General features: G+C 33.4%; 3 protein-coding genes across 7 annotated transcripts; 2 read left to right on the plus strand and 1 right to left on the minus strand.

The window, feature by feature from the left end:
• Positions 1–996: 996 nt before the first annotated feature.
• On the minus strand, positions 997–6,580 carry LOC114388364 (lactoylglutathione lyase GLX1-like). Of its 2 annotated transcripts, none has more exons than XM_028348800.1 (9): positions 6,423–6,580; positions 5,924–6,055; positions 5,718–5,842; positions 5,504–5,568; positions 5,202–5,414; positions 2,164–2,211; positions 1,936–2,043; positions 1,678–1,830; positions 997–1,242 (listed from the first exon to the last, which is right to left on the minus strand). In XM_028348800.1, exons 2-9 carry the CDS (start codon positions 6,031–6,033, stop codon positions 1,201–1,203), a joined length of 864 nt encoding a protein of 287 aa, XP_028204601.1. In that variant the 5' UTR covers positions 6,034–6,055; positions 6,423–6,580; the 3' UTR covers positions 997–1,200. The 2 variants fall into 2 exon arrangements, with proteins under 2 accessions (XP_028204601.1, XP_028204602.1); XM_028348801.1 differs by having other exon boundaries at positions 6,393–6,520.
• A 7,550-nt stretch (positions 6,581–14,130) lies between these two features.
• On the plus strand, positions 14,131–17,528 carry LOC114387349 (5'-adenylylsulfate reductase 3, chloroplastic-like). The gene is made up of 5 exons (XM_028347521.1): positions 14,131–14,339; positions 14,462–14,617; positions 14,759–14,879; positions 15,904–16,711; positions 16,822–17,528. The coding sequence occupies exons 1-5, from the start codon at positions 14,237–14,239 to the stop codon at positions 17,050–17,052; spliced, it is 1,419 nt and encodes a 472-aa protein (XP_028203322.1). The 5' UTR covers positions 14,131–14,236; the 3' UTR covers positions 17,053–17,528.
• A 950-nt stretch (positions 17,529–18,478) lies between these two features.
• LOC114387098 lies at positions 18,479–21,312 on the plus strand. 4 transcript variants are annotated; one of them, XR_003661228.1, is made up of 3 exons: positions 18,479–19,383; positions 19,507–20,879; positions 20,974–21,312. XR_003661228.1 is itself a non-coding variant. In XM_028347226.1 (3 exons), the coding sequence occupies exons 2-3, from the start codon at positions 19,676–19,678 to the stop codon at positions 21,033–21,035; spliced, it is 840 nt and encodes a 279-aa protein (XP_028203027.1). In that variant the 5' UTR covers positions 18,479–19,383; positions 19,507–19,675; the 3' UTR covers positions 21,036–21,312. The 4 variants fall into 4 exon arrangements, 2 of the variants coding, with proteins under 2 accessions (XP_028203027.1, XP_028203026.1); XM_028347226.1 differs by having other exon boundaries at positions 19,507–20,453; XR_003661229.1 differs by having other exon boundaries at positions 18,480–19,383; positions 19,507–19,973; positions 20,454–21,312.
• Positions 21,313–23,421: the final 2,109 nt, after the last annotated feature.

Genomic DNA, 23,421 nt, shown 5'->3' on the forward strand with positions numbered 1-23,421 from the left:
CTGTATCTTAGAGAATTATTAATTTAAATACTCAGAGTTTTAGCTTGTTAATGTAAGTAGATTTAGGTGGGAAATTTTTTTAAATAAAATTCAATAAGCAAAACCCTAGCAAGAAGGCTTGCTTTTCCAATTTAATCCCGTTGATACATATAAATATAATTCAACAATGAATTAAAAAAAATTGTGAATCATTCTATTTTTTTTTAAATTATGCAATGCATTTTTGTTCAATTTCATTATAAAATAAATATTGAAACAATAGAATAATATTTTGTTTTATTATGTTTCAATCCAATTTTTTCATCACCAATTCAAACATTACACAAATACTTTTGAAATAAACTTGTTCCTAAAGTTTTTAATTATATTATTTATTTTATATCCCTATAATAGGTATGTTACTGATGATGAATTTTTATAAAAACTTTGACTGGCTACCAATCTCCACTTCCTATTGCATTTTTTTCTAATACACAGTACTCAAATCTAAAATCTTATTTAACTTGAAATATATTGTAATTTCAATCCCATTATAATTTTAAGGATACACTGCCGTAAACTTTCAAAACTAGCTTTTTTTAAAGAAAAAAAAATGTTTTAAAACTAATCCCCTTTAAGATTAGTTTAATGTCTGTCCATATTAAAACCACGGAAATCTAGATACATTTTTTATTTTTGTATTTTTAGATCTCAATAAAATTTCGTAATTTCTTTCTATAGTAGAACAGGCCCAAACATCTTATTTTTGAATTTGAAAGACTGAAACTAATGTTTTATGCTACATAGTATTGCTTCTATTTTCTTTTTTTTAATCAAAGTACAATACCACTATTTGTTTTTGTATCTTTATTTGTGGGGACAACTTTTTAAAGCATATCGCCATATTTAAATCAGATTGACTTTTAAAATTATTTCTATTTGTCGTAGAAAGAATTAATTTTTTTGGACCAGCAAGTCCAGGGTCATTTTGGCTTTAAATTGATTAAGGTTCTGCTGTAAAACATCAGAATTATTCTCCAACTTTTACTAAATATATTGAAATACTGTTGGATGTCACTGTAGACTGTCTAGAATCTCAACCAAACAGGCAAACACATCAGAGAAACCGTATTGAACACTACTACTTCACTGATAAATACAGGAGCTGATCACTTATTCATACAATAGCACTAGTACTTTAAATTAAAAAGCCATAACTCTTTACTCCAGCTCCTTCAGAAAATCTTGATTGTCAACCAAAACCTACAAAATCCATACAAAATGAATCGTACCACATACTTACCATTGATGATGGCAGAAATTTAACACAAGCAAGAGTAGAAATATGGACATGCTCAAAGAAATGCACTTCATTTCCGAGCCAACAGGTTGAGAAAAAAAAAACCGTATTATCATTGATGAAGAGAAGGCACTATTCATAATGTTTTGCTCAGTAGAAACAATTTGTTTTGCTCATATTCATAATTATGCATATTCAATTTCATAGTTGATGGCACTAAAAACAGTATACTATCATCAAATTACAGTTGTAGTTGCCCAAGTATGCACATATGCATGTGTTCTACATGTGATAATTCACCTATTATTTCATCTCATGATTATCAATAAAAGAAATAGAAAACAAACCACAAGCCCACACCCTCACAACATAAAAATTTAAACAAAGAAATTTCTTACAGTTTTCCATCCATCAGGATCTAAGAAAGCAGTGATCTTTGTGTTAAGGCCAGGAATTGGTCCTGGTTGCCGAGTAATCTTCCCTCCAAGCTCTTGTGTGACTATGTTGACAACCTCAGCACTCTTGTATACATCATCAGTACCAATAGCAACCTGTTATATGCAGCACACAAATTTTATCATCAAGGGGTACAGAAATGTGAAGATAGCTGGTTTAGGCTTCCAGAATGAAATATAACCTGATAAGTATTAACTAACCTGTGCATAAGCATTTCCCTTGGTGTATTCAGTGACACCATAGTTATATGTCAGCTCCAACACAGTTGTCTCATGTTCCTCTGCATACCCAAGCATAGCTATAGTATACTGTAAGATATGCAACAAAAATCCAGGAAAAAACATAAGTCGAACCTAATAAGTCAAAAAGCTTAGGTATGAAATATCTCCTGCCTTAAGTGGATTGCTAAGATCAAGAAGGAAACTCACCTTGTATTCAGGTCTATCAGTCTTCTTTACCACCCTCAAACCCAAAGCCTGCACAAACATGATCCAATAAGAACCAAAACGTGATCCTTAGTTAATAAAACCCCGTTGAATTAAAGAACAAAACTTTAAAACATAATATACCAAATGCATTGTCATGGATTTTTATGTCCATCACAAGCAAAAACAAATAATTTCCAACCCAGATCCATAATGCCACACAAACCCATGAAACCAATCAATGAAACAGGTTTCTAAATTATCAGTATAAGCACTAGACCCTACACATTCAACTCAACCCAAGGCCTCACTTTGCACATTTCCTCCCTAAAGAGAGAAAAGGAAAATGGATATGTAGAGTACCAGGCAACACGTTAGATATACACTCCATTTATTAAACTTCTCATAATAACTAATGCCTTTGGGATAGTTGTTTAATGACATGATATTAGAGCTTTTCTAAGACCAAGTAACCTAGAGTTAGAACCTTATTACTCACATCTAAATAAACGTTGAAATTGTGCACATGATAACTAGGTCTTTGGTTGTCCGTGCTTCAAGCCTGAATAGGCTGTTGTGCAAAGGGAAATAAAGGTAGATGTAAAGACTGTTGTTGTTGAAGTCAAAAATCACGAACGTGATTGAACTTCCTAAGGCGTAACAGTCACTGACCTAAAAGGTTTATTCGCGGTGTCCCACGCAAACCTTCCAGGATACAACGGGAACGTCTTAGTGAAGCTAAGGTTACAGAATTTGTCAAGCTATATGAACCAAAAACTCTTGGTGTGTGATAGTGTTCTACCAATCACAAGACACCCTCATAGTCTTTGTTGTTATCGTTGTGTTGCACTACTAGACCATGTGCGTGCCTTGTATTCATAAGTGCTCTAGAGATCTTGTCAAGATCTCATGCAAGCGACCTCACATGACACTCATATAGGTGATTTCATCAAGTGCATGCTGCAATTCATACACCACCCATAAGGGATATGAAAATCATTAAAAACTTTACAAGATATAAAGTTTTCTCAAACATGTAAAGTTTACTATAAAGTTTATCCTCTCATTAATGCAGCTCTAACACTTTCTCACACCATAGGAAGGGACTAAAAGACAAGTGACTTGTTTTTACCCATATGAACCTTATTCATGGGATTTTCAATCACAAAGGTTAGGTTACCATCACTTGTTTGTTTTCTAATATCATATTCCTTCCTAGGGGTTTTGTCAAACGATCTGCTAAGTTTCCTTCTGACTTCACATAATCTATGAAAATTGTTTCATCTTTTAGCAGACCACATTATGTCTCAGTTGTATATGTCTATTTTTACCACTGAATGTTTTATTCTTAGTCACATCTATTGTTGACTGGGAATCACAATGCATAAATATTGATGGGATCGGTTTCCTATTTATATCTTCAATGATAATGTGGGTAATAAGGTCTAGCAATGACATCTATTTGCGTTTGTGCTTTAAGCTTGTGGTATTCGTTGATTTGTACCATGATGTCTTTTTCTTCGTTCATGGTCCAACGGTAGTAGTTGGTGATGATGAATCTCTATCTGACCAGGTCCTCAACAATGTATTTGAGTATGAGAGAGTCCCATATCTCTTTGGATTCCTTGTAGGAGCAGTAGACATCGAAAAGATGATTGGACAAGGCACTTAACAAAGTGTGACGGTATACCTTATTAGCCTAAACCCATTGTTGAAGTTGACTGGAATCAACAACGGCATCAAGTTTGGGAGTGGAAAGAGCGAAGACAACTCCATGCATTTCCAACAATGTATGAACACGTTCTTGCCAGCAATGGAAGGTTTGGCCAGTGAAGACCTTAATTTTTGAGACGTCAGGCAGCAGCTTGGCTATGGTTGCAATCGATGGCGTGCGGTTGGAAACGTCGGCATTGTTGACAAGTTTTGCGGCTTCAGCCATGATATAAACCTTTTAGATTGTTGTTGCTGAAGTCAAAAATCACGAACGATGTTGAACTTCCTGAGGCGTGATAGTCACTGACCTAAAAGGTTTATTCGTGGTGTCCCATGCAAACCTTCCAGGATACAACAAGAACGACTTAGTGGAGCTAAGGTTACAGAACTCTCGCAAAGGAAAAAAACAACCCAGGAATAAAGAGGGAGAGAGATTAATAGAAGCAAAAAGGAGGAACAAAAACCATTGGCACCCAATCACCTTTGAAATCACGTTCAAATACCATCAGCCAACCTTTTTTATCACCAATTATGAACCTATAATTGTCATTGTCCCCCTCTTGATTCCCACTTTTATTGGCATTAATAGGAGATGTAACTGATTGTTTAATTGTAGGAGATTTGAATTTCGAATTCTTGAAAATAAATGTCATAACTTTCCTTGTTTGCCTTATGATTTTCATTTAATTAAGTCTTTACAAAAAATTCTTTTGAAATAAACATTAAAACTACAACAAAAATCATTCATGAGCATGCACTTAAGCTAAGCTTGTTTTCCACTTAAAGCTTGGTAGAATGAATTCCGATGTACTTCAATGGAGAAGTAACATAGGCCTTGACAAAAGTACATAGGAGTTGCCTGCCTTCTACGGTGACCCAAACATCCATTTAATAGCTTAAGCTTTTGGACAGTTGGTTCAATGCATAACTGAAAGTGTTTTTTATATTAATAAGAAAGATTTACTTAGTGTGACTGAATGTACTGAACACAGAACGTTCTCTCCACAAATTTCCACTATTTTATCCCACACGTCTAGAATTGATTTGCCAGTTTCTCAATGAAGTACGATCAAGGCAGGAGATAATTGAGGGAGGTGATACAAAGAAGTTTTATCATCAAAATATCAGCAGAAAGTGGGGCTTCTGTATAGAAAAGCAAATAATAGCAATAAAGATATGAAAATTTTATAAATTATAAGTTGATAGACATGAATATTTATGCAACTCTGTTATGAGCATATGACTTAAAAAACAGTTTTGATGGAGATGAATGTGGTTTATATTAAATTGCATGCTCATGAATAGAAAAACATGACTTGGGCTGTTACCTTTTCATAAAACTTAATTGAGCGCTCTAAATCACCAACGCGAAGCATTACTTGGCACAATGGTTCAGGGGTTGAAGGTCTTTGAATGAGCTCAAAAGCATAACCATCAGGATCCTTCACGAAGGCAATAACAGATTTCCCACCCTTAACTGGACCAGGCTCCCTGGTGACATTTCCACCCTTAGCCCGGATGTCTTCAACCAATTTGTAAACCTAAAAGTGGAAGAGATATACACTTCAATTTTGGTACAAAAGGTCAAATAAATGGTCAAGCTGTGGTGAAGGCAAGACTTCTGGCTTACATCTGGAGTTGCGATAGCAAAATGTCCAAATCCAGTTCCAATATCATATGAGGTCACCCCATAATCTGACCAAAAACATCATATGTGGAGTTAAGTCATGTCATGTCCAATTCAATCAAACACATAATCAGAGAATCACAAGAAAAGCTATGCATACACAGGAACCATAGCATTAGCATGCATGAATGCAAAAGGTTGACAGAGCAAAACATACTATATGTTAATTCCACAACAAAATGGGATTGTTCAGGGCCAAATCCAAGAAAAGCATTGGCATATTTCTCCTCTGGAATATCTCTTTTCCTCAAAAGCTTCATCCCAAAACATTCAGTATAAAACCTGATAGAACAGGAAACTGTAAGCATCTAAACACACATATATCACAGCGAATTTCAACATCCCAAGTCTACAAAATCCTACTTAATGGTGCGATCAAGATCACCAACACGATACACAACATGCAGGAAGCGGCGCTTATCTTTCTTAGGCCACTCCAACAACTCAGCATTAGATTGTGTAGCCTCAGCCATATTCAATGTGAATGCAAATGCTCTGCAACAACATTCAGAAACCTTATTTAATATATAGTGAAATTCAAATAACACCAAGTGGTAACCAGAAAAGAAAAATAAGGCTGATCTAGTTTTTTTTTTTTTTTTTACAAAAAAGGTCAACTTGCTTACATAAAATATATACTAGTTAACAAAGTAACAACAAACAGACCCTTCAGCCTTCACAGGTTTGGAATGCAAAATAGAAAAATAAATAAGGTTATAACCCATGTCAATTGCCTAATGAATCACAAAATCTCACGTTGGATAGTAACAATTGTAGATAAATGTGAATGAAATTGAAGGAGATCAAGAAATCAAAGAGAGAAAAAACCCACTTCCAGAGAGAGAGAGAGAGGGTATCTAACCGGTGAATGTGGTGAAGATTGCGAGAGAAAGAACGACAAACCAGAACAATCTCAAACACTGAGGGCGTGTTGCTTTATAAGGTAACATTAATCATCTGAGTAAGTGAGTGAGTGATAATGTAACAGCCTGTCATCTAAATTGTGTACGTGGTCGCTGGTCATTAGTTAATGTATAAGGACGGGGTTGTGGGTATTGTGAAGCCCGGACCAGACCACCCTTATCTTTAGGCATATTTAATTTCTTGGGAGAAATTAAATGACATTTATGTTATTTTGTAATACTGCCTCAAATAAGACTACCACAATTTTTTTTTCTATTTCATTGCAATTCACAAACATTGATTGGAAAGAGATTTGCATTCGATTACTAGTGCCCAGTGGGCTCATAAGGGAAGACTGAGCTAGAATCAGTCTACCTGCAAATGGGCAATTGCTTTTTACGTCTCTTTTTATACTTCTTGCACCTCATTGGAAACCTGAATGGACTAATGTACCCTTTGTTACTCATAAACTAGCACCACCCCCATTCTCTTTGCGTCGTCACACTCCATTCCCTTATTGGGCAGCAACGTCGGCGGCATCGGCTTCGTCGGGGACAAATCCATCGAAGGCGATGGCGGCATCAACAAGGACAATTTGTTCTTGCACTGGAAGAAGAAAGAATGCTTTGAAAAACACAACACAATATCACTTGCAATAGATGGTGTGAACCAAACTGATGTCGCTTAAGTCAACGAGGTCCAGAAATGCTTCCAACGTCGGTGACCTTCTCCGTCAAAGCAATGAGAAAATTGCCCCTGAAGCCAGTTAGAAAATATAAGGTTACTGCATTGAAACTCCACTTGGGGATTTAATATGTTGTTATCTTTGAAGCCCAAATGGTAATTTTAAGAACGTAGAAGTTTTTAAGTGGAAATATAAGAACTTGTTCACCCCTGATTCCTTGATTTGCATTATTTATTCCATTTGCCATTAACAGTGTGTTAGAATACCAAAACAGCTAGCACAAATAAGTATATTTCACATGGAATAAAAAACACATACAATACTTATAACAATCAATTAATACAAAAAATATATTGTAAAGGAAAGTAAAGAAAAACACGGGTTGAAGCGTGCGCAATGAGTTGTCTTTAGAGAAAAAATGTCCCACTGCACCGACATTGACAAAAAATTATTAAATGTGTCCTTCTCCCAATATGTCAGCATTGATTGTGTGCAACCAATGATTCCAAACCAAGAAATAGCAATGCTCCAAAACATTTCAAAAAGCAACAGATTTTTTATAATAGAATGGTGTTTTTATTGTTTTATTTTTTGAAACAAAAGTATGCTTCCGTTGAGAACTCGATACGCATCACTCGATAGGGTGGGGTGCGTGTAGTTCAAGCACATGGTCAAGGTAACAGGAACATAGTGCGCGCGAGGTGTGCGACACATGGGTCCTGTGGTTGTGGTCATGTTCATTGTGGAGATCTCATTTCTGGGAAGGTGACACTCTGTTAACTTTTTTTACTACTCTTTGCGATCGTGTTGGATCTGGTGGGAAAGTGTGGCATAGGCGCGCTGGATCTGGAAGGGGGAGGGGTGGTGCACGATAGTGATGGAGGTTAGGGGTGAGAAGTTTGAAGGAAAGAAAAATGTGGTCCATGGAAAGGTGGAGGGTATGTTCGTCATTTAATAAAATCTGGCAGTAAAGATAGTAATTTTGGTTGGGAGAATAGTAGTTCCCTTTTTCTATGTGCATGACCTGGTTTTATTGTTTTCTCAACTATTTATAAGAACATAGCCCACAACGTTCAACAACCGAAGAGAAAATAAAAAGTCCCTTAAAATTAGGAACCAACATTTTAGAAAATATACAGTGAGTAAAATAACTTTTAACGAAAACTGATTTAGAAAAATAATATTTAAATTAAATTTTAAAATATAATAAAAATATTTTTCCAACTATCTCTCACTAATTTAAAATTTAAAGAAATGAATGATATAATGATATTTATGTGAAAAAACTAAACAAAAATATTTAGTGGAACATTTGATATTATATTTTCAATATAAGAAAACTTTCGAGTTTAAGCTGTATACCTAGTGCGTGTAACCATGTAAGAAAAAAATAGATACTTAATTATCTCAGACTATATATTATTTAACTCGATATTAGAACACAATACAATAAAATATTCGTTTGAGTTTTAATAAGTGATTGTCCATCTTATACATGTATGTCATTTTAAAATTAGTTCATCTCTCATATTCACAATCCCACCACTACACTTACAAGATAAAACCACAAAAAGTGATATGTAATTACCACCCTCACAATAAACCATCAATGAGTTGATTAAAAGGTATTTAAATATAATATTTTCAGTCAATTAATATATATGTATATCTCAACCTTATAATTGCCACGCTTTAGAAGTACCATTAGATCCACCATTTCATCTAACATATTTAAAATATTAAATTAAATATGAACAACTCATTTATATTAGATTGAATTTTCTTGAATGTAAAATTTGCTAATTAGAACATATATAATCATTTTAAATATATTTCGTAAAAATAAATTAATATACATTGATAATATAAAAATCTGTAAGTCGCTTATAATAGTTTTAATTAGCCGACAACATAATTTTTTATACTAAAATCTGTAAAAGTTGCTATAAATATTGCTAAAAAACTTTATTTAGTTGATAATAAAAAAAAAAATTATGTTGATAATATAAAAAATTAGTTAGTTGATCCATGATTGTATATAAATTCTTGTATGCTAAAATCTTATATTAAAATTTAGAGTCTTTTATAAAAGTGATACTATATAAATTTCTTTTTCTTTTTTTTTTTCCAATAAGATATGAAGTTCGAGAGGAAGCAGTTGAATTGAAGGTATTGCATGATTGAAAAAAAAAACACTTTTTAAAATCAATTTTCGTACTCTAACATTTCATTGATATCATCACAAGAGTGACATTTTTTTATTGATAATATTAATTGTTGGTTGTTATTTTTTATATTAACGAAAAAATTTAAACTTATAACTTTTTTTTTCTTCCTTTTCTTTATACTTCAAAGTTGACCTTATAATTCAATCATAATATAAGGAATATTAATTCAAAACTTTTAAATAAAGCTTTGAAATAATATCATCAAATTTTTCAATAAAAATTAATCATTGATGATATCAGAAAATATTTTACACGAATATGATAAAAGAAAAAAGATAATCTCCATATTAATCTCATGCAAGTTATTGTTGTTTTTTTTAGGAAAGATAATTATACCATTTTATTTATAACATTAGAAACAATATAAGATGATATATAATTAAATTCATGAGAGCTAGCATAAAATCTTGTAAGTCCTAATTACATTATGAGCTACTCCATCCATTTTGAAACTATGGATGTTTTGGCATTTTAATTTTGTTTCAAAACTATAGATGTTTTACAAATCTAAGACTAAATTTTCAATTTTTTTTTTCAATTATACCTTTGTTTACAATTATTAGTTTATTGAATTTTTTTTGTTATCCAAGACATATATCAATAACTAATCACTCGATAATGAGAATATCCACTTAATACTATGTTTAGACTTTTTATTATCCAAATATTTATGGTTAATGATGATTCTAACAACATGATTAAATAAGATTATTTTAGTCTACAATATTATTAATTAATATTTTTTTAGTGAATATGTGGTAACCTTAAACATTTATAGTTTTAGAAAGAAGGAAGTATAAGATTGGCTATGCAAGTTATTCTTTATTATTCGGAAAGGTGTAAAACAACATGGAATCGCCTTTGCTATTGTCTTTTTTAAAAATAAAAAATCAGTGGTGCGTGTGGCCTTACGTTGGGTGGGGACTCTAGGTCCCATAACATATTTCTAAGAAAATAAATCCTTTCGGATCTCCAAGGGCTAGGTTTTGGATGGTGCTGCTATTGCACACTCACTTCCACTTGTCTTTTACTTTATTTATTTTTTGGTGATCACTAGTCTCTTACTTTCTATAGCTTATACTTCATGTATTCGTTGTTTTGGTGTAAAATCTGCGTGTGCTGCTCCTTATTCGGAAGAGTAAATATGCATAAGCTGACAAAAAGTTGTGACTCATTTAAACTTGTTATAGACCTATTCTAAACTTGATTTCTCCAATCATTGCTTCATTCAATTATTCACCCTAATATCAAGGCGATTGTTAGTTGTTTTACCAACTATGGCATCATGAGCCACTGAGTATATTATGAAATAATTTACATATACGTATTTTTTTCATAAGATGGTTTAAAATATAAGAAAATTTTAATTAATTTTATCCTATTTAATAAAATTGTTTATATTTTTTTATTTAATTTACATTTTATTTTAAATAATCCTCTCAATGATCGTGAAATGAACTATATCATCTTTAAAATAAATATTTTTCATTCAAAAATAAGTTTTCATAAAATTTAAGTCTTTCATTAATTAGGATAGAAGGTAATTTAAGAATTGGAATTCATTTTCGAAAAAATTAAACAATATTCCTAGTTTACAACCAATATATGTTGGTTGGAGTGAATATGAACTCAGATTTTTAAGCAAGATATATCCATTGAAGTCTTGATGAAAAAAATGATTGAGAAACAAGATTTCATTAAAGAAAGACAATGACAATAAGTCAGATTTTTCAGTGAATAGTAATAATCATCTATGGTCTGTGTCATTCCTTCCAACTTCAACACCTAAACAAATAGTTTGTTTTTTATTTTTAATTATACAAATAATGTCTTATTTTATTTTAATTTTTTTTAAAAATGAAAATAAAAAATGTCATTGTCATTATTTTTATATAAACTTTCAAAAATAAAAAAAATTTAGAAATAAAAATTTCTCAAGTTGGCTTGTGAAATGACATATTCGGATCATGGATTCTTTGTTGGCTTGTGAAATGACCATTTCCCATAACTTTCCAAGTTGATTATTGCTCCCTTTGCAACCGCAGCCTCATATTGATTATAGCATCTTTTTTGGTAGCCAGCCAGTGGCTTAACTGGCTTGAATCCAATATGCTCAGTGACAATCACATAAATAATTTTCTTTTTCGAAAAGTAAGGCACAAAAAAAAATCGGTGATTAGAAAATAATCAGGGACAAGTCGTGAGGGATCAATTAACTAGAGCAACACTTAAATCTCATAAAAAAGAGAGAGAGAACAAAATTGAGGCTCGAGGGACCACACCACATGCTGACGAGTTTTGAAGTGAAGAGAATAGGGACCAAGTTGGAATAAAATCGATAGAGCACCAAAGGCAAATACTAGGAAAAGAGGCCAATAATACAGAAGGGGACATAATATGTGTATAGTTTTATAAACAATTGTCACTTTTTTAGAATTTTAATTTCTCTGTTATTATTTTTTTCATACTTTTTGTTTTTTTTTATAAAAACACTTTTCTTAAACAACAAAACAGACCCAGAATATGCCAGCAACCGTGAAGCAAACACAGTTTGTCCTGGGATTTAATTTATTTACCACAAACATATATTAATTAATTTAGATTTAAGTCAATGTCAATGAGTATTTAATTATTAATTAATAATAAAATTAGTGATTAACTTTTTTTTGAACAGGATGGAAAAACAATTTACATAGCAAAAAAATTAGTGATTAATATTATATTGTTACATACAATTATGATTTTGTTAAATCTATTTTCTTAATTTTTTTTATCAATAGTAGAATTAAAAGCAAATTACATATTTTTTTTTAAAAAAAGTCAAATCTATTAAAATTTGATGGTATAGTTTTTTTTAAGTGCAATGATATAGAAATATTATCATACCATTTTAGTAAGTTTTTCTTTGTAGAGTTCTTCACGACCAAAAACAAAGATTAATGATACTTTTTCGTACGGATAAAATATTTGTAGATCGTCACACACACAAAAAAAACTTTTCTAGATTCGAGTGAAAAAATAAATTCTAATGCAGTGATTAATAAAAATATGACTTTGAAGAATAATGTTTAATTTAAATCTAAATTAAATTTCTATTTTGAATTATTCTTTACTATTTTTTTTAAACAAACAGTTCTAGCAGTGGATTCGGTTTTTTCAAATTAGTTTTCATTGCTAAGAAAAGGTAACGTAATGTTGATGATATTCAATATCATTAATTATTTATATACTGGTGCTGCCATTTTTAATAACATTTTTATTTATTAATTTATTAGATTTTTAACAAACAAAACCAATAAAAGCATGACAGTGCACAGTGCACAGTGCACCTACACAACATCACACTTTGGTTACTCTCATATAGTACTAATATAATTCATTTATTTTACATAGTACTAATATAATTCATTTAAAAACAGCATAATTTGCTCACTAACGAATATGTTTACTTATAAGCATTATAATATGATTTCACACAAAAAAGACATTAAAATGTTTTTCCTTTTTAGGAGAACTATATTTTTAAATATGTTTTATCTGTAAACAATATTTAATCTTGAACTAGTAAAACTAAAAATTATCAACACTTGAATAGTTCTTGAAACTAACTAAATAATTTCCAAACAGTAAATTCTTTTAAAATATTAAACAAAATAATTCAATAAGAAAACATTATAACAGAGGCAATGCGAAATGATAGCACAACAGTGCTTGTCAATATGGTTTTTTTAATTAAAAAATGTTTTTTTACTGCTGCTTATCAATATGTAATTCATATTGATTGTAATTATTAATTTTCATCGTAGGAAATACCAAACAAATTTTAAATGTAGGCAATTAACTAATAACTACTATTGTCACGTGTTAGTATTTTTTAGATTATCATGGTGATAGTGTAGAATATTTACTAATTTTTTTTATTAATTATTAATCTCAAATAGAAAATATAATTAATTATTTTTATTGAAATATTTTTTTAATTATATTTTTATTTTATTTTTATTTACGCGACTCGAATTTAAGACTAAGAGAATTGAATTTAATTATACTCAAAATCAATTTGCATCAATATTTCAGCTTTTACTTAAAAAAATGAAAGAGAAACAATTAAACAAAGAGATTAGTAGTATTTTTTTATTTAAAAAAGAATGGTTAAATGCAATTTTGGTTATTTTATTTTTAAGAATATGTAATTTTGATCTTTTGTTTTAAAATAGAAATATCTAATCTTGATATTTTTTTAAAATTTGTAATTTTAATTTTTCTAATTAAAAACAAAAAAGTTTAGTCTTCTAGTGTAAAATATATTGTTTTGATTTTTTAATAAAATAAAAAATATTATTTGGTAAGAAATTAATTTGATATGAGCAAAATTTAATGATATGATATAAAATTATCTATTTAAACTATAATATAATCAATGTCAAAACTTTTAATTTAATATGATTAAAACTGTAAATTTTATAAAAATGAAGGAGTAAATGTCTCTATTATAAACTAAAAGAATTGTAGATTTTAAAAATTAAAAAAATTAAATGTCTTTAGGAGAATCAAAATTAGAAGAGAATGATATCGGGTAAGTGCTTACAGTAAGAAAGTAGAGGAAGAATCTGGGAAGATGGTGAAAGATTAAAAATGACACGTGAGTCTAAGTTGGCCGCGCGACCGAAGAGAGGCCACGCGCCAGGGGTTTCTGCTCAGCCAATAGACGCGCGCCTCGTAAGATGACGAAGATAGCTTGAATTGCGTCCAGGTTCAAATGCACTCCTCTTTATAATGAAAACTTCATTCTCCTTCATGTCTCTGAGAAATAACCAACAGAATCTACTCTCTATTTTCCTAGCTTAGATTCCTTCTCCAATGGCTCTTGCCGTTTCCACTACTTCTTCCTCTTCAGCTGCAGCAGCAGCAGCAGCGTCGAGCTCTTTCTTCTCGCGCCTTGGATCTTCATCGGACGCTAAAGGTGTTCATCCTTTTCCTTATTCAGAAAAAAAAACAAAACAAACTAACGTGATCTGAATTTGTCTCTTTTTATGATGCGTTAGGGTTTCGTTAATTGATACGCGTTTGTGTTTTTGTTTTCAGCTCCGCAAATTGGTTCCTTTCGGTTTCCGGAGAGGCCTCAAGTTTCGTCTGGTGTTGTTAATTTAACTCAAAGACGCTCCTCGGTGAGGCCACTCAATGCCGAACCGCAACGGAATGATTCTGTTGTTCCTCTTGCAGCAACTATCGTTGCTCCTGGTACGTTTCCTGCGTTATGTTATGAACATTACCTTGTTTTCATGGAATTTTCTGAAATAAAGCTCCCCCCCCCCCCCCCCCCCCCCCTCTTAATTGGAGGCGATTCGAGCGTGTTTTGATTGTTTGGCGTGTGATTTGCAGAGGTTGAGAAGGAGAAAGAAGATTTTGAGCAATTAGCGAAAGACCTTGAAAATTCATCTCCTCTTGAGATTATGGATAAGGCCCTCGAGAAATTTGGGAACGACATCGCTATTGCCTTTAGGTAGATTCTTAATTTTACATTTTGGTGATTTTGTTGAATGATGTTTTGCTTATGTCGGGGTTTTTTTTTTCCTTTCATAATGGGAAAGAAAGTTTATGTCGGTGTTGCATGAGCGTATGGATTTTACTTTCAAGCGTTGTCTGATGGCCCAAATTATTGGTGAGGGAAAATTTTCAAATGTTCCGCAGGTGTTTCCGAAAACTAATGTCACGTTCATAGCTTAGCTTCTAGTAGATAATGACGTAGGGGAACATGAGACAAATGATTTCTAACTTGTTCTTGTAAAGAGAAATGTTATATATTTCTACAAATCATTATAAAGAAAGTAATAAATGAAAAGTGAATATATTTATATTTAAAAAATATAACAAAGAAAATATGGAGATGCATGGGGGAGAGAACTAAGACAGGTTATAAGCTTTGATACCATCTTAGATTTCAACTTAAAATCAATTGACATTAAGTGAAGTTGTCCAATAGATATAACTTAAAATCAATTGACATTAAGTGAAGTTGTCCAATAGATATATAAACTGCATCCCAAGAACTGAGACAGACGATGTGGGACTTTCTAACAATTAACAGGAGAATACAGAGAAAATATCACAAAACAAGTACGAAGATTAATAGGAGAATGGTGTAGGAGGATTAATAAATATTCTGTTGGAAAATGTATTTTTTAAGAAACAAATTGTTGAATGTTTTCGTGTGTCATTGCTGAAAATGCAAAATTAATATGAAATTTGCTGAATCGATATGAAGAGAGAGTAGTTCAGTATAGTACGTTTATTTTTCTATTTACAAGAACATGAAGTTGAAATATAGCCGACAATCCGACAATTAAGTTTTGTATTATGTTGTGTAATTCATTTGTTTTTCTTGTGGGTTATTATTCATTAACACCTTTAATTGTTAATTGTATTTTGAAAATTGCAACTTGAATTTTGTGTGACTCTGACTATCTGGAAAGTAAGTGCTATGATATCTATCTGGATTTGAATTTTAATTAGTTTTATCTTTGTAGTGGTGCTGAAGATGTTGCTTTGATTGAGTATGCACATTTGACGGGTCGACCCTACAGAGTGTTTAGTCTTGACACTGGGAGACTGAACCCAGAAACCTACAAATTTTTTGACGCTGTTGAGAAGCATTATGGAATTCATATTGAGTACATGTTCCCTGATGCGGTTGAGGTTCAGGCATTAGTAAGAACTAAGGGGCTCTTCTCATTTTACGAGGATGGGCATCAAGAGTGCTGTAGAGTAAGAAAGGTGAGGCCCTTGAGGAGAGCCCTTAAGGGTCTCAAAGCATGGATTACTGGACAGAGAAAAGACCAGTCTCCTGGTACTAGGTCTGAAATCCCTATTGTCCAGGTTGATCCTGTTTTTGAGGGACTGGATGGTGGAATTGGCAGCCTGGTGAAGTGGAACCCGGTTGCAAATGTTAATGGTCTAGACATATGGAACTTCCTTAGGACCATGAATGTTCCTGTAAATTCATTGCATTCCCAAGGATATGTTTCGATTGGCTGTGAGCCATGCACAAGGCCGGTTTTACCCGGACAACATGAAAGAGAAGGAAGGTGGTGGTGGGAGGATGCCAAAGCCAAGGAGTGTGGTCTTCACAAAGGTAATTTGAAACAGGAAGATGCTGCCCAGCTTAATGGAAATGGGACCTCCCAAGGAAATGGCTCTGCCACTGTTGCTGACATTTTCATCTCCCAGAATGTGGTCAGCTTGAGCAGGTCCGGGATTGAGAATTTGGCAAAATTAGAGAACCGAAAAGAACACTGGCTTGTTGTGCTCTATGCACCATGGTGCCGCTTCTGTCAGGTAAAACACCATTCCCTATACTTAAATTCTCTGTTAAGATTATCTCACTAAGGTTCATTTGGCTTGAAATTCCCATTATCTAATGAGATGTTTGTTGTGAACTTTTACAGGCTATGGAGGAGTCGTATGTTGATCTGGCAGAGAAGTTAGCAAGGTCAGGAGTGAAGGTTGCAAAATTCAGAGCCGATGGAGAGCAGAAGGAATATGCAAAGAGTGAACTGCAGTTGGGAAGCTTCCCCACAATACTTCTCTTCCCCAAGCACTCTTCTCAACCAATTAAGTACCCTTCAGAAAAGAGAGATGTTGATTCATTGACGGCATTCGTGAATGCCTTACGGTGATGGTCAATTGAGTATCTTGCTCAATGTTCCGTCGTACCATACCGGCAATAAATTTCTTCACAGATTTGGGCAATTCACTGAAAATGGGAATGGCAGTTTTTGATAGCAAAACGAAGATTCTCAGCTAGCAGTATCCCTGTATAGATTTAGATAACCTTCCTCACAAATATAATTGTAGTAGTCATGAGGAGGATGTGATTTCCTGTTTTGTTAGATGAGTAGAGTTATGGTTGTATTATGTTGTTTCTTCACTATCATAATCTACTTTTTTAGATTTTGCCAAATTTACAAGAACGAACGTCTAACCTACTGTGAAGTCTTATGTTCCGTGTGCAATAATGTCCCTGTCACGTATGTTTTCATGGACTGGTGCAGTCAAAATGTTCTAGCCACAACGGAACAAAAATCCATTTGGATTTGATCATTGGTTTCCTATGTTTTTTTTCCTGAAATGAGTACACGTGATAGCATGTATACGTCTCAAATTCTCGATTGAATGAATTACTCATATCTAATTTTAGTTTTTCTGTAAAAAATATTTTAGTTTAGCAAAGTTTTAAAATTCTCCAGCTGAAGTATGACACAGGATGGGCCATAACTACTACTTAAGTCCATTGGGCCCCTGTGGAGAAAGTCCCTGGCGGAACATTGCATGATCAAATAAACTCAAATATTTTTCAATCTAGTTGGATGGATGAAGTTGAAGAAGGAACGGAGAAACATAAATTATTTTGAGGGTGGCAGTAGGCATACCAAGAGGAGATGAAAAAAACGAATCAAAATATGACAGTAAAAAACATATGCATCACATGATTCACATATAAGTCAATTCCAGGCAAATTGACCCCAGCGAGTTACTTTTACAAATTTATTCCCTAGGGTCTGTTCTGAAACTTATTCCTAAGAAAGTTTCTTCCTACAAGCATTCCGTCATACAAAGTGGCAAAACACGCGACTCGCCATGCAGACTGGCGAAACAGTCTTGGGACGCGAGACAAATGATGCAGGTTTTGTTGTTTTGGCTGGCGAAATGCATGGTGCAGGTTTCATGCAGGTTTCCAGAAATATAAAGCATATCCATTCTCCAATTTCAATCAATTTGTTTTTAGAATGTCTTTTGTTTTTCCTCCTGAAAAAAAGTTGTTGATATCGCAACGTAATGCTCTCACATAATACCAGCAGATTGCTCTACTTTTGGAAAATATTTTTATTGTAATTTAAAATTTAAAGTTAAAAATATATTTTCTTTATCAGTTATGCTTTTAAAAATAAAATATTTTTATTGTAATTTAAAATTTAAGTTAAAAATATATTTTCTTTATCATTTATGATTTTAAAGATAAAATATGTTTTTAAATTCGGTTTTCATGAAAAATTAAAAGCATCCCACTATGTCTTTCAATTCCTATCTTTTATAGGAAGCTGCTTTATCACCGAACCAACCAAACTCCAATTCCTCCCAGCAAACCTTATCACCTCAACAACATTCAAGTCTAAACCCACCTCACGTATCAAACCAACCTTCTCCAGTCTCAGCTTCACCATATCTCCAAACTACAAACCCACCACACCACATCTCATGTACCACCTTATCCCAACACCAAACAACCTCAAATTTAAATTCCACCTTATCACCATTAAACCAAACTCAAACCCCAAATGAAGAATCTCAATCAAACTCTAACAACCTGTACACATGCTCATCACTTCCTGCAAATGCAAATGCTCTTCCCCCATGCTCTAAGACTTCACTCTCGACTTACCCCATGGTGACTCGCTCTAAGAATGGAATTTTCAAACCTAAACAAGTTCACCTAGCCACCAAATTTCCCTTTCCTTCTCTGGTTGAACCAACATGTGTTACACAAGCCATGAAACACCTTGAGTGGAAAAAAACCATGTTAGAAGAACTCAATGCGCTCATTGCTAATGGAACTTGGACACTTGTCCCTTCATAGCTAAATCTTAATGTCATCGGGAACAAATGGGATTTTCGACTCAAACATAACACTGATGGTTCTATTTCCCGGCATACAGCTTGCCTTGTTGCCAAAGGCTACCACCAACGGTGTGGCATTGATTACCATGAAACCTTTAGTCCAATGGTAAAGCCACAAACAATCACACTGGTCCTTTGTCATGCACTATCCAAGGAGTGGCCCCTCAGCCAAATGGACATTAACAATGTGTTCCTTTACGACACCATCTCTGAGGACATCTATATGTCTCAACCTCTTGGCTTCACTAATTCGTAACTCCCAAACCATGTTTGTAAGCTTCACAAGGCCCTCCATGGTCTTAAATAGGCACTGAGAGCATGGTATCCTATGCGTAAGAATTTCCTCCTCCACTTTGAATTTGTCAACTCTAAATCCGACACCTTATTGTTCATCTACAATTGAGGTTCAATCTTGACTTATTTTCTTGTCTATGTTGATGATTTGCTGCTTACAGGTAACGTCATATTATTTATCAAGCAATTCCAAGATGCATTGGCCTCACAATTCTCCTTGAAGGAACTTGGCACACTACACATTTTTTGGGTGTTGAAATTGTTCCTACATCACATGGACTATTTCTTAGACAACATCACTATATTCATGATCTTCTACAAGCCCACAACATGCATGATGGTCGACCAGTCAACACCCCTTTATTGACCACATGCAATCTCGCATCAGGTGACGTCTCCTCATTTCTTAGACAACATCACTATATTCATGATCTTCTTCAAGCCCACAACATGCATGATGGTCGACCGGTCAACACCCCTTTATTGACCACATGCAATCTCGCATCAGGTGACGTCTCCTCATTTCTTAGACAACATCACTATATTCATGATCTTCTTCAAGCCCACAACATGCATGATGCTCGACCAGTCAACACCCCTTTATTGACCACATGCAATCTCGCATCAGGTGACGTCTCCTCATTTCTTAGACAACATCACTATATTCATGATCTTCTTCAAGCCCACAACATGCATGATGGTCGACCAGTCAACACCCCTTTATTGACCACATGCAATCTCGCATCAGGTGACGTCTCCTCATTTCTTAGACAACATCACTATATTCATGATCTTCTTCAAGCCCACAACATGCATGATGGTCGACCAGTCAACACCCTTTTATTGACCACATGCAATCTCGCATCAGGTGACGTCTCCTCATTTCTTAGACAACATCACTATATTCATGATCTTCTTCAAGCCCACAACATGCATGATGCTCGACCAGTCAACACCCCTTTATTGACCACATGCAATCTCGTATCAGGTGACGTCTCCTCATTTCTTAGACAACATCACTATATTCATGATCTTCTTCAAGCCCACAACATGCATGATGCTCGACCAGTCAACACCCCTTTATTGACCACATGCAATCTCGCATCAGGTGATGTCCCCTCTTGTGATGGCATTGTTTACTGCCAGCTTGTCGACTCGCTGCAATATCTCTCTCTCACATGCCCTGATATAGCATTCCCTATCAACAAGCTCTTAGATCATGAAGGACCCTACTAAAATTCGCATGCAAGCAACCAAGCGAGTCCTCAGGTATCTCAAAGGAACAATAGATTTTGGACTTCAACTGCGATCATCTCCAGATCAACATCTTCGTGCCTTTTATGATGCTAACTGGGTTGACAACACTTCTGACATAAGGTCCACGGGTGCTTACGTAGTTTACTTTGGCCTGAGTGTCATCTCCTGGAGCTGCAAGAAGCAATCCATCATTGACAAATCTTCAACAAAAGTTGAATACCATAAAATAACCACAACAATCATTGAATCACATTTAGCCTGATCCTTCTCCAACGATGTATTCTTATAACATTGGAGCAATGTATCTTTGTGCAAACCCTATATTTCACTTGTGTATGAAACATCTCACAATTGACCATCTCTTTGTGCAGGATCTAATAGCCAACAAGCAACTCCGAGTCTCACTTGTTCCATCTTGTCATTAGCATGTTGACCTCTTCACCAAAGCTCTTGTGTCCTCGCGCCACAAATTTATGATGGACAAGATTGGTGTTGTCTCCACCACCACCATCTTGCGAGAGCATATTGGATTGTTAATATGATAATTCAAGTTTATCTTTTAGTTTATTGTCATTTAAATTCAAACTTAATTTAAGTTATAGATAATTTAGTGGATAACTTATTCTCTTATTCTCTTGTATTCTATATATACACTTCTTGTACACATTCTGAATGATAGAATAAAACACTATTTTATCTTCTCTATACAACAATGGCAGCGTTCATGGTTGTTTTGCAAAACATCAACGGCAAAGCATTCAACATTTTCAATGACGTAGGAGAAGATAGAGGTAATGATGGAGCAATTATTTCTTAGAAGTTTTAAATTTGATATCAACATCTACACGTGATTTGCACAAATTTGATTAAAAAAGGATTTTAATTTTGATATTATTATGTTAAAACTTAAAAGATAATACTGTTAGCATTCTACATGATGTATATCTTGTTTTGTACACGTATCGTGTAATTACTAACCAAGATCATAGTTGATATGGTGATCGCGGACCAACATATAATTTCTCCTTGCTAATAGTGCCCTTAAGGAGTTGGTTAAAAAATTAAAAGGAGAAAGTATTTAAAGTATAATTCATAGAAGAACATACAAAAAAATTCATAGACAACATAATTTTATACATCCTAATAAAAATCTTTTTCTTTTTAATTTTCTAACTAATACCCTTAAGATACTGACTAACACTTGCTTTCAAATATTTACACCAAGTACACTCTACCAAAGTGCTGCTTCTTGTCCATGTTACATGTATGTGTGGTTCCATGTAGTCTTTTTTTTTTTCCTTCGTTTCTTTGGATTCCCATTTCAGATTGCTTGACTATTGGACTCTTTTAATTATTTTTTGAGACATTTTCTGTTTCTTCATTAACTAGCTAATTGAGATCCAAACAGCAACATCAAGCATTGTTGCCAGAACGTTTTACTCAATTGATATATAATCATTGTTTATGTCAATTTAAGGTCTGGCTTTTTGTCTCTTTTCCTGGCAAAGTTTTATTCTTTTTCTTAACTTTATCATAGGCTTAGGAACACTTGCCGGTTTGCAGTTGAACAATCCCACCTGTGGTGGTTCAACATCATCCACACGCTCTTCCAATCTATGAAAGAGAGTTTTTTTAGTGGGCATGAGTTGGGACATCTCATTATCCTCCACCTTCTTTTCATTGATCTTAAGTCGGCTAATCTATGCAAACATAATGATTGCAATTCTTTAACTAATTATTGCGATTGTCATTGAAATATTAAAGCTTCCAAGTGGCAAATATATGGTGGTAAAGTTGGTAACCGAAAGTCCCTTTTATGGGATCAAATAAGCAATAGATTATTGGCCATTCAAATATTTGACAATAATGGTGAAAGACTTAGAGGATTATTTGAAATTTATCAATAAGCTAATTTTAGTTTGAAAGAAATTTATTTTATTTTTCTTTTCTTATAAAATATTTAATTAAAAGTTTATTTAAACATGATAGTCCATATTCAATAGTGTGGTATTGTAATTTGTTTTTCTTTCTTCTTTTTAAGCTGTAGAACAAAAAGACACTCTTATATTACTTTGTACTAAACATGATGCCAATAATATGTTACGATTGCTGCAAAAACTCGCTTAGTGAATTACTGTATAACTTTAAATCACAAGTAATTTTATTTAATTACAGCTACTCAACTAATCTCTTATCTTAGAGAGTTGTCCACCAAATAAGAAAGTTGGCGTCACAGGAAATCAAATCCACATCCATAAAAAAGGTGGAAATCATATCAAATCTTTAATCACATGTGCGAACGCAAATCGGCCTTCTCATCTCATACTTATTATCAGCCTCGATCGTGATCTAGTTGATATTGTGACCAAGACAATAGTGTTCTCTATTAGCATTCGAAACCAGTGTTATTGTTTTGTTGCTGACACACACAACAGGGTAACAGATTTGTAAAATTCTCTTATAGCAGTCATGCATGTAAGTCTTCTCAGAGTAAAATCAGTGTATCTCAATTCTCTGGTAAATTTAGACGTCATCAAGCAAATATCATATTTTACTATGCTTTATAAAAACTTATTTTATAGTAACTACTGATTTTTTATTTTTATTTTTTATGCATATCCTAAAAGGCCAAAGTAAAGAAAAATGTATATTTTACTCTAACTTTTTCAAACACATACACCTCAGAGATGTTCAACTGGTAAATGTTCAAATGCTTTATGGTCATAAAGTTTGGTTTCTTTGGCAAGAAATTGTGTGAACAAGTGGTTCAATTAGCTAACTATGTATTGTGTATTATGCAATTACTATATAGTAATGTT

This window comes from Glycine soja, chromosome 15, assembly GCF_004193775.1.
Source record: "Glycine soja cultivar W05 chromosome 15, ASM419377v2, whole genome shotgun sequence".
Lineage (NCBI taxonomy): Eukaryota > Viridiplantae > Streptophyta > Magnoliopsida > Fabales > Fabaceae > Glycine > Glycine soja.

Coding starts and splice junctions, on each gene's coding strand:
- LOC114387349 (XM_028347521.1), top strand. CDS start 14,237: ATGGCTCTTGCCGTTTCCACTACTTCTTCCTCTTCAGCTGCAGCAGCA. Junction 14,340..14,461: donor ATCTTCATCGGACGCTAAAG/GTGTTCATCCTT, acceptor TTTTGTTTTCAG/CTCCGCAAATTGGTTCCTTT. Junction 14,880..15,903: donor GACATCGCTATTGCCTTTAG/GTAGATTCTTAA, acceptor TTATCTTTGTAG/TGGTGCTGAAGATGTTGCTT.
- LOC114388364 (XM_028348800.1), bottom strand. CDS start 6,033: ATGGCTGAGGCTACACAATCTAATGCTGAGTTGTTGGAGTGGCCTAAG. Junction 5,415..5,503: donor TTGCTATCGCAACTCCAGAT/GTAAGCCAGAAG, acceptor TTCCACTTTTAG/GTTTACAAATTGGTTGAAGA. Junction 1,243..1,677: donor ATCCTGATGGATGGAAAACT/GTAAGAAATTTC, acceptor TGGATTTTGTAG/GTTTTGGTTGACAATCAAGA.
- LOC114387098 (XM_028347225.1), top strand. CDS start 19,676: ATGCATGATGGTCGACCAGTCAACACCCCTTTATTGACCACATGCAAT.